This window comes from Apaloderma vittatum, unplaced genomic scaffold (genome assembly GCF_000703405.1).
Source record: "Apaloderma vittatum isolate BGI_N311 unplaced genomic scaffold, ASM70340v1 scaffold14930, whole genome shotgun sequence".
NCBI lineage: Eukaryota > Metazoa > Chordata > Aves > Trogoniformes > Trogonidae > Apaloderma > Apaloderma vittatum.
In genome coordinates, this window is record NW_009692985.1 from 9556 (window position 1) to 24026 (window position 14471).

The window sequence follows — 14471 nt, forward strand, 5'->3', positions numbered from 1 at the left end:
CTGCTGCCCAGCCTGAACCCAGCACAGCAACAGACAGTTCAATTAGCCATCCCATCCTTCCGTAACCAGCGCAATCCTTTCTTGTTGCAAGTGAAAATAACTGTCTTGGCTCTGCAGCTGCAGGGAGGCTCAGCCTGCCCTGCCCTCGGTGTGCGCGCTGCAGCCCCTGGCAGCGTTGAAGCCTGTGGAAGGAGGAGGATGTGTCTGGCACAGAAGAATGCCCACAGGTTATTGGGTTTGACAAAGTCACAGATGGCAGTGTGTGAAACACTTTCTTTGCGTGTTTTCTTCGTTAAACAGAGATCAGGAAACACTTTGCAGAGTCAATGTAGGGAGGAAGAGGGGGATGAAGGTGGACGCAGGCGCCATGCGTGGCAGAGCAGCGGGGAGCACGGTACCCCCGGCTGATGTGGGTTCACCCCGGCACCTCGAGGGTTCGTTCAGCTCCAGGGCTGTCCCCGGGGCCAGCGGTGTGCCCTCTCCTCAGCCTCGCGAGTGCTGGGTCACGGACGGTGTGAGCCCGCTGGGCAGGGAGGTAGATTTGTGCGCTGTTCGCATAAACATGCTTCATAAGCTGCCCTCTTGCTTCAGCCTCTCCTCACCCCCACCTGTTTGTGTGGAGGCGGCTTTTTTCACTACAGATGGTGAAACTAAGGTCATCAGTGCTTTCAGGTCTCTTACTGTAGGCGCTTTTATTTCTCTTTTATTTATATGCTCGCATCCAGACATCAAGTGGCTTCCTTGGCCGCAGTGCCCAGGTTCGGCTCACGCGGTTGGTGTTGATGTGCCGCTGCTGCTGGGACAGCACTGACTGCCTCTGCCTGAGCCTATAGAGCAGACAAGGAAAATCACCGTAAGCTCTTAACTAATTAAGCCTAAGTCTATAAAATACTTGGGGGCTTTTTTGTGTCACAATGCCTGATGTTGTAGGCACAAGCTTTCAATTATATTCATTCTCTCCTGTGTGGATAAGCTTTATCTCCTGGGTTGTTTGTTTTTTTTTTTTTGATGAATGGGGCATTATTCTGAAATAGGAACAGGCTAATGTTAGATTTCAATACGTTTTAAGATGGTGAATGGTTGAGGATTAAATATTATGTCTTAAGCTGTGTAATATTATATATTTTAGAAAAAAAGGTCATGCCACAGGTTTTGTAAGACTCCAGTCAAGTGATTAAAGTCCCATAATATTCTTTTGTAACCAATGAATAATAAACAGGAGTCGAGCTGCCAAAATAAATCAAAAGTGAGTTTCATTTAGAGTCATTTCCCTAGTGAATTATGACAGTTGGACCATGTCCTTCTCGTCTGAGGGACACAGCTAAAAGTGAGCTTTTTCTAGCCTAGAACATGTTTACTGTAAAAGGTTTCAGGTGAATGGCACGCCAAGAAGAAGTAGTGCTGTTTATTATCCTCCTGGCTACTGGCCGCAAAAACTGGCATCCGCAACCGTATGAAGAGGTCAGGCATAACTTTTGCCATCTGCTGCAGAGCCTGCCTTGAGGCAGAAGCAAGTCTGAGCTTGACCTTGCCTCGTGCTTCTGGAGGAGGCGTCTTGTCCTGTCGCTGTCCTGCAGCTGAGGCTGGAAACGGGTCGTGGTTTGTTCCAGCGGAAGGAACGCTTTTGTGCCGGGGGCGTTGGAGCTGTGAGGTGCAACCGGGCTGTTCCACAGCCGGTGCCGGTTGGTTCCGATGCCAGCAAAGAGAGAAGCCCAGACTGAAAATAGTAATTCGGACAACAGGCAGGAGATTTTGTCCTACTGTGAGCCTACGTTTTTTTCTTTTCTTTCTCTTTTTTGTTGTCTCACGTTTTCGGTACGTGGTAGTTTTTATTCCAGCTGTGCTACCTCTGTGCTCACGGCAGGTGAACCATCAGCATTTTTCCACTTAGAAATTCCTACTTCCAAGGTTCATGGTTTGGTGGTCCGTTCTCCCCACCTACGTTTTGCCTCTGAGGTCTCAACCTGAACGTGAATTTGTCTTGCAAAATCTGACACAATTCGAGCGGTTGCTAAACCTGACCCCTGCGGTGACTCTACGCTCCCAGCAGTTTGCAAACCTGTCAGCGGACAGATCGACTGGAATCCCTCTGCCATTTCCAGACTCCCTGGGCAAATTTATTTACCCTGCAGCACTCCCGACCAAACAAAACTTGAGGGTGCCCGTGGCGTGGACGGGCCTTCGGTGGCTGGAGGAGAGGCTCTGTGACGTGTCGGGACGGTAAATGCCTGCAGTCAGGGTGTCAGCAGAAATGATGTGGAGGGCAGAGACTCACTGCTTTGCTATTCTGAAATAAAGAAGAGTGATAAGGGAGATAATAAGTGGCTGCACGGGGGAGGTTTTCCTGCCTGGTGACAGCGTTTAGCGTGTTGGGTGCGGGGCTGTGGCCGTTCACCTGCCAACCTAGAGCTGCGTGGTGACCCTGGAGTAAATCACCGTGAGGTCCCAGTGGGATGAAGGTCAAGGCTTTTCCGGAGGGTTGTGCAACTCCGTAATTAACGTTTAGGTGGCCACACCACTCTGGTGCAAATTAGACATGTGATTTGTGTACAATTACTCACGGGAGTACGTAACTTTAGACCGTTGTGAGACAGGTTAGTTTTACCCTACTGATGATGTGTTGATGCTAAACCCAGTCACTTACAGCACGTCACCACCTTCCTGTCACCACCTTTCTTGGCTGGGCGATGCAGTAAGGACTGACAGCTCGGGACGGTGTTGGGCTGCTGCGGGAGTGGGGTTTGGGAGTTAAGCTGCGAGGTTTCAACTCGCACAACCTGGAAATCGCCTCTCGTTTCGCCCCCTGTGGCGGTCGTGCCGCTGTTCAGAAGGTGGTGTTTGATTTCCCAGCGTGATTTGGGAGGTTAAGTGAAGGGGCAATAGCAATTTAAAGCTTGGTGCAGCGTTGGGCATAATCCACTTTGTTGATTTAAAGTGTCCTGTGCAGCTTTAGTGGTGAGGATTGGAGATGCTGACACAGAACTCTCTTTTTTAGTGACAGCTCTGGTCAACTGCTAGGGTAGAAATCTGGTAAAATCAAAACCAAAAGTCCTTCAGGTTTGTCTGCTTGTGGGAATTAGCTGGCACGACTGTGGTTCAACATTGCCCTACTCATAAGGACAAACTCTTGGCTTCAGCTGTGGTGGTTTATCCCTAGCTGTAAAACCTAAAAGTTTTCTCTAAAATGAAATCAAAATGAGAATCAAAGTGTATTTCCACCCTTTCTCAATCTAGAGGGACTCATTTGTATGAGGTTTAAGGAACAGAAATTGTTAGGCTGGTCACAGTGCGGAAAGGTTTTTTTGAAATCTCTGCAGCTGAGGCTCCTTGGAGAATTGGGGATGGAAACTTATTTTTAGTCATGGTCTAGATTTTCATTGATCTGGGTTGTAAGAGTGGCAGCAAATGAAAGAAGCATCAACACTCTGTATTCAAGAGTAGGGACTGATCCAGGAGCATTAAATTCTCAGCATCCTGGCCACAGCCCAGTTTCTAACATTAAAATTACATTTGGATGCGGTGAATTTGGCAGATGTGTCAAGTCTCTGTAAAATACTTCAGAGAGGGCAGCTTACTGATGTCAGTAGTAACGTCCAATTGAAATATATATCGGCTAGAATGAAAAAAAACACCGAGCACGATTGAGCACAGCACCAGTGAGCATGTGGAAACCACTGAGGTATTTTAACCACTGCTGGGGACAGAACAGCATTAATTCAATTAGTCCCCAAGCTCAGGGTTTCCCAAGCAAGCAAACATCCTCTGGAAATTTGCTATTTCCTCAGTTCAGCGACATTTTGTAGTAACGGGCTTCTTTTAGTCGCTGTGTATTTCCTAGTACTTCAGTATTTGCTTGCTTGAGGTTTCTGACAGGATGAGTAAGAGGTATTTAGAAATTAACACACCCGCTAATGAGACTCCGCTCTTGGTAGGAGGGATGTGACAGCTCCGTATCCGGGCTAGGAGGAGAAGGAGGCGGCTGAGTCCATCTGCAGCAACCGCGGGGATTTGGACACATTGGCTGTAGTTCACTGAGCTGCTTTTTTTTTTCTTTTTTTTGGGCTTGAATCTTGTTGCTAATGCTGCTTTTGTGTGTGTTAATGTCAGTCTGGTAGTGGGAGTCACTGAGACGTAACCTTTTAAAGGAGGCATCACTTCGAAATGTAATGAATTAGACGTGGTCTTGTCCCACCTCTCACTTGGGTTATTTTCTCTCTTCCTTTTGCTGCTTGGAAGACCTCACCTGAAAAGGCGACACAAGTGATGATGTGGAGACTGACCTTAGAAATTGCTTGGGCTAACGCCAAGTAAAGCTATTTTTTTTTACACAGGCTTTTTCTTAGTGATTCATGATTTAACTCTGCTCCCTGTTGTTTTATACTGGTCTGTTTGGACTCGTTCCTGTTGCATCTCGAGGTGAAGAAGGTTGGAGTCCTGTAGCTGATTCATGCGCTACGGTTTTCCCTCCAGCTTTGGAGAATTTGATGAAAACCCGTGGAGCTCACTGTCTGCCCAGCTTACCTGGGGTCTGGGTTGGGTCTTCCAGCTCCCGTGGGTGGTTTCTCAGCCTTCTGCATTTCATCTCTGCTGTTAACACGGGAACAGACGGGCTTCCACTGCATAAATACAGGCTGGAAGGGGATGGGGCTGGCTAAAAGTACCTCATGGTCCCTAAATTGGAAGATCCCAATGGGAGTTCCCCTGCTAAAAATTGTGGTCCCTGCTGGAGCCCAACCTCTTGTTCTCTTACTGGTCCCACCTCTCTCTGCTGAATTTACTGTGGTCAGAGCAGCCCAGGGACCCCGAAAATCGCGGGAAAAGCCCCGGACACGCTGCCTGATGGCTCTGCCTCGCTCGGGCAGCCGAGCCCTGGCCGTGCCGTATTTCTCAGCTGGTGCCTGGTGTTCAGGGAGCCCAGAGGTTGCATAAAGTTTAATAAATAATACTGCTGGGTTAATTGTAGCTTGCAGGCTCAGTTGTTGATTAGAGTCATATGGTGTTTTTCCAGGACATCGCAACCTTAATTTCAACATCCTTGTTTCCTATAACCACAACAGATGATGTATCCAATCTCTTTTATTTATCTGTGGGCCTCTGCCCTCGAAATGAACTGCTGGTGTAGGAAAGGAGACATGGTAACTTAACTTCTGCACGTGGCTTAGGGGTGCGTGCACTTACATGCTTCCCAGTTGCACCAGTGAGGAAACCCGTATATTAGTGGCGTGGGGTGAACCCGGTGTCAGGCCACAGATGGGAGATTACGGGGTGTCATCCCTCCTGTGAACCAGTTACACTGGAGGAAGAACAGTTCCTCTTGTTGTTGTTTTGGGTGTAGGATTTCTGTCCAAAAATAAACCATCTATTAATAATAACAAAAGCAGTGAGAAAACGCTTCTAAAATCTGCGATTCACTGTCTTAGCAGGAGCAGGGTGTGAAGGGCAACGCGTTCTCTCCAGCAGACAGCGGAGCCTTTACCGTCGCTGTGGTTCCCCCTCTCCTCTTTTACAGGTGAAAGGATGAGCGTTAAATAAACAAACTCGACATTACACCTCAAACAGTTAAACCTACTTTCATACCCAGTATCCCTTAATAATTAACACAATTTATCAAATATTAGATTTTTTCTTACAAGTTCATATTGCCTTGGTTTTGCTCTTTGCTTTTTTTTTTACAGTGGCTGGGAATGTGAAGGTTTTTCCTCATTACTGGTTAATTTGCTTTAATTCCTTACTCTGCATGCAGTATTTTACTTTCAGATGTTGCAGCTGGAATGTTATCGCCAGGAAGGTTTCATTGATTTCTTCAAAAAAAACCATAAGAAAGTTTAACTGTGAGTTTTGTCTAAGAAATCACACTTTTAATTTGGTTCTGAACTTCCCCTCAGTGCCTCGCTGACATAAAAAAATAGGTTTTCATGCACTGTTACCTTCAGCAAATCTTATGTATGTTTGAAGAATGTGTTAATCTTTAAATGTAAATTATATAAAAAACACGCACGTTGATGGATTGGTGCGTCCTGACTCGAGGATTGTGCAGCTACTTTCGAGGAGAGTAGCTCGATTTATGTCTTAATGGCTAAGCAATTATTGGGAAGCAAGTTCTGTGGAATGAAATGTGTGTTTATGAGCAGTTCTCACTTACTCAGTGTTAAGTTTGCTGTTGAGTTCTGTGGATTTTGGGGGGATTTGTTTTGTTTCGAGGTTTTTGTTGCTTTGTTTTGAGGTTTTTTGGCGTTGTTTTTTTTTTTTAAACAGTTATGGAAACTTATCCCCTTCTCTAAGAGATGTGATACAGACCTTGAAGAGAAGGGCAGCTTCTGTTCGGTCTCTCCCCGACGTCCCAGCTGTGTTATTTTTCACAGCAGTGGGAAACCACAGTTCTTTAATTTATCAGATGGGGCAGAGCACGTGTTGTCTTCCTTGTGTTTTTCCAGAGCCTGTGAGGAGGTAAGAGCTACAAGCGTCAGGCCCAGGTGATGACACCTGGTCACCTTATTTTTGGCAGTTTTAGGTGTAGGAGAACAAAACCCCCGCAGAGCAGTGAGCGGCAGGAACGTGCCCTTCAGTTGTAAACCGGTTCTGTAAATAGTCCCTGCTGGCTTTTGTCACAATATTATTGAATTACACCGTGACCTGTTAGAGAAATAGGTGATGTGGGCAGCTAGAAATCTTTGTTCGGGCCATTATCTGAGGATAAATTGTGGGCAGCAACTTTGGGAAGGGTCACTGTATTCAAGTAGACAAGTTTCTTGTTTCAGTAAGACAATTTTCCCTTTGTGGCTGGGGATTTTAATGTAAAACTTGTAGACCCGAGATGGAAATCCTCGCTCACAGTATCATTTACTCTGAACTTGGTTGCTGAAGGCTATCGAGAACAAATGGCTTCGAGCTGTGTATCGATGCTTAAAGTAGCAACTCAGGTGCTCTCTTCCTTGGAGAACGGGTTCCAGCTGTCGCCTCCAAGCGCGAGGTGGGTGGCTGGAGGTCTTGGGGTTCGCCTTGGCAGTCATGAGATCCTGGCGAACACCCATCCCTGCAAGTTGGTTTGAGAGGATCCGAAGTTTGAGTAAGTTTTGTGAGATTGCCTTGGCTTTGGATAAGGAGAAGGGTGTCTCTTTTTGGAGAATCTCTTGAATTGGTGGGATAAATCCTCATCTCTTCTTCTGGAGAGTTCGGGAGCTCTGACTTCCCTGGGATCGTGCCAAGGAATTAGCGTTTGACGTTAGCGAGGGAAACGTAACATTTGGCGTCCGTGAAAAATTTCAGGTTGGCTTTTTCTTTTCTTACGGACTTATCCAAATCTCAGAATACACAGGACAGTTGCTGCTTGCTTAATAACCCGCTCGAGTAATGTGCTGCAGCCGTGGTCTGGGACCGAGTACAGAGGCTGTAGTTAAGAATGTCGAAACGAGCATTCTTTAGTTCTTTGGTTTGCACTTAATCCACGTGCCTTTAAACGGAAGGGGGGAGAAGGCTTTCATTTAAAAGGTGGCTGAGCTGGAGCCAAATGAGAAGGTAGGTTGGGGTGTTCGTTTCTGATCTAGTTGTCCCTGCAGCACGTATGTGCTTCACTTTTTTTCTCCCTTAGTGAACACGCTGTGTGACACTAACGGATAAAGTGTTAACTTTCACGTGATTCAGAAGGTATTTCAGAGGAGACTTTTCCCCCTCGCCTCTGGAAAATGAATTATAAAGCGCTTCCAACTTTTATACTTTTATTATAGTGCAGCTATGTTCCAGCAAAAGCTTCTGGCAGATAGTCTGCTCGTACATTTCCAAATGAAGATGTGTTAAATTTATTTGTTGAAGGAGCTTGTAGCTTGCGCTGTAACCTTGGTCGTGGGACTGGATATAAAAACAGAGGGACAGAAGCCGACTTAACAGCGGGAAACAAAGTGGAGCTGGAAATGTTATCAGACTGGGAAGGCAAAACGTGTTGAGTTGCTTGAGAATTCAGATTTTGGACACGTGATTTTGGACACGTGGCTTCACTTGTTGAATTCACGTGTAGTTTACGCTGGTTGCGTGAGGTCAGGATGCACCACGGTTGTGTTAAGGGGACCGGGTGCCCCAGGAAGCTTACAGTGAAATAGCACAAAACCTCAGATGAGATGCATTTTACTGTGCTCCACCCTCTTTACCTGCTAAACCTGTGCCCTCTCTTCTGTGCCTAGAAAGAGCCGTTTCTCCTATGGGTGGGTGGGAGGCTGAGCTGCCCACCCTGGCAGAATCAGCAAAATATGCGTAAATATGCAAAATATGCATCATGCTTTCCAACAGTTTCAGAGGTTTTCTGGAGGTTTCATTTTTCTGCTCTAAATACCAATCAATCAGGAGTAAGTCCTACATATTTTTCCGTGCAGAGTACATCGCAATTCACTGCAGTGACCTTAAACATATTCATAGTTAGTGTTACAAAGGGTCTTTCATAGAATATCTCAATCAGATTTTGCCAGAGCATTATTGTGAAATTCATGCTGAAGGCCTGTTCCACTCAGGTTAAAATCCCGACGTGGTACATTGATTTTTGATGGGCTGACCAGATTTTCTATGTAAGAAAACAGCTCCCCTCCACTGCCCCAGCCCAGGGGCTGTAAGGAGCAACTGTGTATTTCTTAGAAGATGAAAACTCAGTGCAGGTTTTCTTTCCACTCTGACCTTGTTTCTTTTCTAGGCCCTGGAAGAAGCCCAGAAAGCCATTCAACAGCTCTTTGGTAAAATTAAGGATATTAAAGACAAGGCTGAAAAATCCGAACAAATGGTGAGCAGCAATTTCTTTCTAGCCTTTGAAAGAGAGGGGAACACTGACTTTTGCTTCCAGTTCTCCTTAAGAATGGAACATTTGGTCCTGCTGACTGGTTGGTCATTTGCTGTCACGCAAGTGTTGGACCCTTGTCCTTGTGTTAAAACTGCTGTAGAGCTAATATATCCGTAGTTCCAAGGAGAGCACTTCATATCTCCTTAAAATTTTCTTGCTGTGGCTTGATATTTAACCAGACTCTTGTTTTTTCCATTCGCTAGGTTAAAGAAATCACACGGGATATCAAGCAGCTGGATCATGCCAAGCGTCATCTGACCACTTCCATCACCACCCTCAACCACCTGCACATGCTGGCAGGGGGGGTGGATTCGCTGGAGTAAGTGGGTGAATTTTTAGTGGGGCTGCTGTTGAGGTCTTCAGATCGGTGTGGCGCTCTGAAAAAGCCCATAACAGCTGCTTGTTTTTCTGGAGGGAAGTTTGCTTAATAGGTTGCACTCTTGATTTTTGCTGCCAGATCCTTTCTGCGTTGCTCTGAGTGAGCCGCAGCCCACGCTGCTCTATTTCACCATTTGCAGCATCGATTGCTTGAGTTGCTGTGTTGATCCTTGGTGATGAGGAGTTACTCTGGCCTCATTAAAGAGTAAGACGGTCTGTCCAGCTAGGTATCTTCATTAAGGATGTGCTCGTCAGGGATTTGGGGGGATTTTTGTCAGTCTTCTGTCTTAAACTGACAGGAGATATCTTTTTTTTGAAAGGTCTGCTCTATTTCTGAGAGTGGGTTCAAAGCAGCCCTACAGCTAGCACTGCACATGAAATGGGGTTAAATGTTTCTAATAATCCTCTGTGGGTTTTTTAATGTTCTCAAGGAGCACACAGGCTAGGGATATTCAATTTTTTACATACTGCATCTGTGAAGCATTGTAGCAGATTCTGCGCAAACACTGAGTTTAGTGTTGAGAATAAAATTTTACTTAAGCTGCTGTCTCTGTTGGAGTGATCCTCAAGGATGAAATAAAAATAGATTTTTTTTTTCCTGTCAGTTCCCTGTGAAAGTTATTAACAGAAAAGTCAAGGCTAACAGCTTTTCAGCGTAATGATTCTCCTCCCTGTGAAGCTTTAACTCACACTTGGTGTGTGATGATGAATGGCTTAACTCAGGTCATTATAGTGAAATAACATTTACTGCCTCCAGACCCATACTGGGAAGCGGATGCATTCAGTAGTTTACGTGTTCTTTGCCAAGTGTTGCTTTTGACATTTATGTTTTTTTGAGGCATTGTTAGATGTGGGCTGGATTGGTTTATTTTAGCGTCAGCTAAGTGAAATTTTAATGCTGCACTGGAATGTTAATGAAGAGTTGTGTATTTTAGAAAAACAAATGTCAACAGGGATCAGCATGACCCAGTGGGGATGAGGTAACCTGTGGAATTACCACCCAAGATTTTCATCGAACCTGCCTTTGTAAATCTTTAATTTCCTCTGCAGGGCCATGACCAGGAGGAGACAATATGGGGAAGTTGCCAACCTTCTCCAAGGTGTCGTGAACGTGTTGGAGCACTTCAACAAATACATGGGGATTCCTCAGATTCGACAGCTTTCTGAAAGGTAAAATGATCAAACCCTGAGCGCTTGCATGCCTGCTGGGAGGGAGGGTTAGAAAATGCATTAGGCAGAATCCGTTTCTCAAGGATGTAAAGGCTGGACATGGTCCTTAGAGCTTCTTTCCAGCCAAGACAAACAGGTTAAAGTTGGACACAGTTTGCTTAAATCATGAGCAGCCTGTACTGTTACATAACCAGTTAGTACAGATCTAATTCATGAGTGATCCGTGCTTCTCATTGACTGGCTTTTAATTTACTTACCTGGAGTAACCTGTGGAAGTGCAGATTGGTTTATGTGATCTGCGTGTGCAGGTGGTTGTGGTGAGCCCTGAGGTGGTGCTTTCTCCTGCTTGTGGAACCTCAGCTCAGCAGCCTGGCACGAACCAGAAATACCTCCATTACCACAGTGGTGCTTGGGGCCCCTTTCTGCCCAGACACGTGCCGTACTGCCAGCAAATCGCTGTCAAACTGCACAGTTGCCCAGGGCTTTAGGCAGGTAGGATTTCTTCTTGTGCGTTTGCCAAACTCGGTTATTCTGAGCACCTTGAGTTTCTTCTGCCGAAACCCGCTCCCTTTGCCCGATTCTGCTGAGGTCTGAGGCTTCTAGCAAGTCTTCCCAAGATGTCCTACAGCGCGCCTTCTCCTCTAAACATTCACACTGAGCTTGTGTAGTCTTGATTTTCTGATGGGGAGTTACGCATTTAAATTTGGTGAGTTTTGGTGCAGCTCCGACAGCCAATGCCCGTTTTTCTCCATGGTAGGAGGTGAAGGCTCAGCAGTGACTGAGCCACCAGAGCTCTTGCGGTCTTGACGTCATTTGGGCTGTGACAGCTGGATGTTGAAGGAACAAAACTCTCCCTGTTTTAGGGACCATTGCTATCGCTGGCCAAAACCAACTCTCCCTGCTTTACAGCAGGCTTTATTTCTCTGAAACGTATAATATTTGTTTAATAGTCTGTAGTAGTGCTGAGCACAGCTCACAGGTGGAGACAGCCTATTAATGTGAGGGATGAAACCTCTTACTGACACCTCCGTATCTGATGGCGTTTCTGTTCTCTTTGAAAGTTGCAAATCTGTCACCACCATCCTCTCGATGCCTGAGATGACTTTGCTCATTGCAGAGGTACTCGAAGGAGCCTTCCAGGCACAGTAGTTAATTTTTTTGGTGACTCCCTTTGCTAAGACAGCAGCTGGCTGTCTGTGCTGTTTAATGATGGAAACCGTGTTGGAGTGATTTGTTTGTAATAGTTTCATGTAAATCTGTTGGACTTTCTTTACGGGATGGATACCTCTTCCAGAAAACCCAGATGGAATCCATGAAATAGAGCAAAAATTGAGAGAGGGGGAGAGAGAGGTGGGGCCTTGTTCTAACAAAGCATTTGACCATAAGCATTTGCTTAAGTGAACATGAAATATAAACATATGTCAGTGCTTTTCTGGATTTAGGCTGTTGTCTATTCCAGCCTCGTGCTCAGAAAGATAGCTCGCTTCATTCTCTTCCACAGTGGTAATGCCCTTGGGCAGCAACCTGCTGTCATTGGCCTTTTTAAGGCCAAATGTGAGTTAAGCCTTGGTCCAGAATTGTGGCTGGTTTTCCCTTTCTGATGGGTGATTATTTAATACTTCTATAGTTGCCGATAATTTTAGAAAACAGTTCATGCTGCCGCTAAAAGACACAGCGGTTTCGAGTCACGCTGAAGAGACTGGCAAGGATGTGGAGGAAAACTACTTTTGTTTAATTCCCCCTTCAAGATAAGGATCTGAAAAGCTCAAGAAAGTCTGTTCCTCCTATTTTTAGAATTGCCTCGGCAGGGTTTTCCTTCCAGTGTTTACACAGGGAGAGTCGCGCCATCTGGTAGCGATAGAAGCGGCGGCTCGTGGGGCGAGAGGAGAGCTGCACCCGCGCTCTTGCTGGGATCTCCTGACTGCTCTGCTCTCCAGGCAGCAAATTGCTGCAGGGAGGTCTACGGCGCAGGAATCTCTGCTTTGGAGTTTGACTACACGTGTAGATCTCAGGGCCCCGTTTGGGGTTGAATTTCTCTCTCTTTGCTTGGAAATAACTTTTGGTGATTTGTGAAACATCAGAGGAACTGGTTTCTCGCAGTGCTGTTTGTAGACTGTGAAATTGCTGGGGTTTGGTGTCTCCTGAATTTGGTTTAACAGTACAAGTGAAGCCTCTTGGATGTTTGCAAAGGCAAGAAATGCTTTAGTAGGTGTTGGCACAGACCTAGTACACTAACCAAAGTCTATTATATACAATAAGTCTATTATATAGACTGCCAAACGAGCAGATTCTGTTCTTTCTTTAATAAAGAGCCTCTCTTTCTTGCTGCGAAGCCAAATATGATTGGGAAACCATAGGAAGGAGAAGTGCCTGCTCGGTGGTGTTGGATGTGCTCTTTGTTATGGGGTATTTAGGTTCCTGTTCCTAGATGCTGGGGAAGCTAACAATGTGTTTTTAATGTTGCTTTCCACCTGTTATGTCCCTCTGAAAACAACCAAACAAAATCCGACTGTAAATATTCATTGTGGAAAACTTCTGAACTCTCATTTAATTGGCTTCTTGTCTTGTTCCTGTCGAATATAGATGGAAAGATATCACAGATCACATCCAAATATAAATCTTTTCCTAAGCGTGTTCCTAAACCAACTTCTTATATGGTGCATTGGAAGTTGGTTTTTGTAGTAAACAGCAATATTTTGTTATCTCTCAGTCCTCTTCTGTTTTCTCTCTGTGGAGGGAGCATACAATTAGCGGTCACAAGCTCACCCATGCAGTGATCGAGAAAGCCTAGCAGATAGTGGAAAAAAGCCTGGAAGGTATTTAGGAGAAAGACAATTAGAAGTTTGCCGCAGAAGAACAGGCTAGCTCAGCCCCTTTGGATCTCAGCAAGCTGCCAGGCGGAGTTTAACATTTCTGGTAGCTTTGGCTAAAGGAGTTGTGGTTTCTAGTAATTTGATGTCATTTCAAACATAACAGTGGGTTTTCTTGGTTTTATTTTGTTTTTAAAGGCGGGGAAAACAGCGTGCAAAAGCCACTAATAATACACCAAAAAGTCAGAGAAACAAAAATCACTAATACTCAGGTAACCAAAGGGGTTCGGAACGTGCAAGGAGCCCCAGGAAAAGGCAATTCCCTGCTGCGGGGAGCCAGGACGGCTGCTGCGATACCCCAGCACGCTGCTGGGGGGAATCTAGGCCACGACAGATACCCTTACCAAACCCACCTGAGAAGAGATCCGAAATCCGTGAATGTGAGCGAAGGCAGCTGTGGGGTCGAGGCTTTTATCGCTGCAGATCCCATTGCTTGAAGATTAGTCTGAATTATTGGAAAGCTGACAGCTTTCCCTGGGGAGCAGGAATCTCTAGTGACTACAGCAAGTGTCTTCCTGCGTTCTCTGCCTAAACCAACTGCTCTGTAAAGGGATGGCATAAAGGTTTTCATAAAGGCTCCCTGCCTTTGCTCACACGTAACTGAACCTTTGGCTACTGTGATGTCTCTGCCCTATCTCACAAAATATGAAGGGAAAAGGCTAAAATTCATTTTCTCTGTTTGCTTTTGGGAGGTATTTAAGCAGGACAGATTTTTTTAAAAAAAAAAAAAAACCACATTTTTAACATCCCAGTTCAGCAAGGCATTCTTGCGAGTTTCTTAATTTAAGGATATGAGAATCCTTGTTAAGACTACCCTGAAGTACTTTCCTGAATCAGAGCCTAAACCAACAAAGCCCGTGGACAGGGCTTTTAGCTGCTTGACAGGGCCTCTTTTAAATTTGTCGAGTCTTTTGGAATCTGGCTGCTCCTCTTTTCAGTGCCCCCACCGTGCTTGCTCTGCAGCTGTTGTCAGATAGGAAGGTCCCTGTAGCTGCTTGTAAGGAAAGAAGTACCACAGCTAATAACTGCCAGTTGTTTATACAAAACTCATTGATTTCTGTGACTCCTAATACTTCTTGTTTCTTGATTAGTTAAAAGATATTTTTTTTCAATCTGTGTTTAATGTTTTTTTTCTCTTTTTTTCCCCTCCCCTCCTTTTTGTTAAGGATCAAAGGACTTGATTCTGTGATGCTTTTTCACATGAATTGCTAGCGCTCACTTCTACAATTTCAGCA

At 45.4% G+C, this 14471-nt stretch overlaps 1 protein-coding gene across 1 annotated transcript in view; it reads left to right on the forward strand.

The window, feature by feature from the left end:
• Positions 1-14471, forward strand: part of VPS53 (vacuolar protein sorting 53 homolog (S. cerevisiae)) — a gene marked incomplete at its 5' end in the record, with an annotated part of 58011 nt that overhangs the window by 7086 nt on the left and 36454 nt on the right. Inside the window, 3 exons of the mRNA XM_009877098.1 lie at positions 8675-8761; positions 9022-9137; positions 10247-10366. Coding sequence (XP_009875400.1) covers positions 8675-8761; positions 9022-9137; positions 10247-10366 — 323 coding nt within the window. The remainder of the gene's footprint in view (positions 1-8674; positions 8762-9021; positions 9138-10246; positions 10367-14471) is intronic.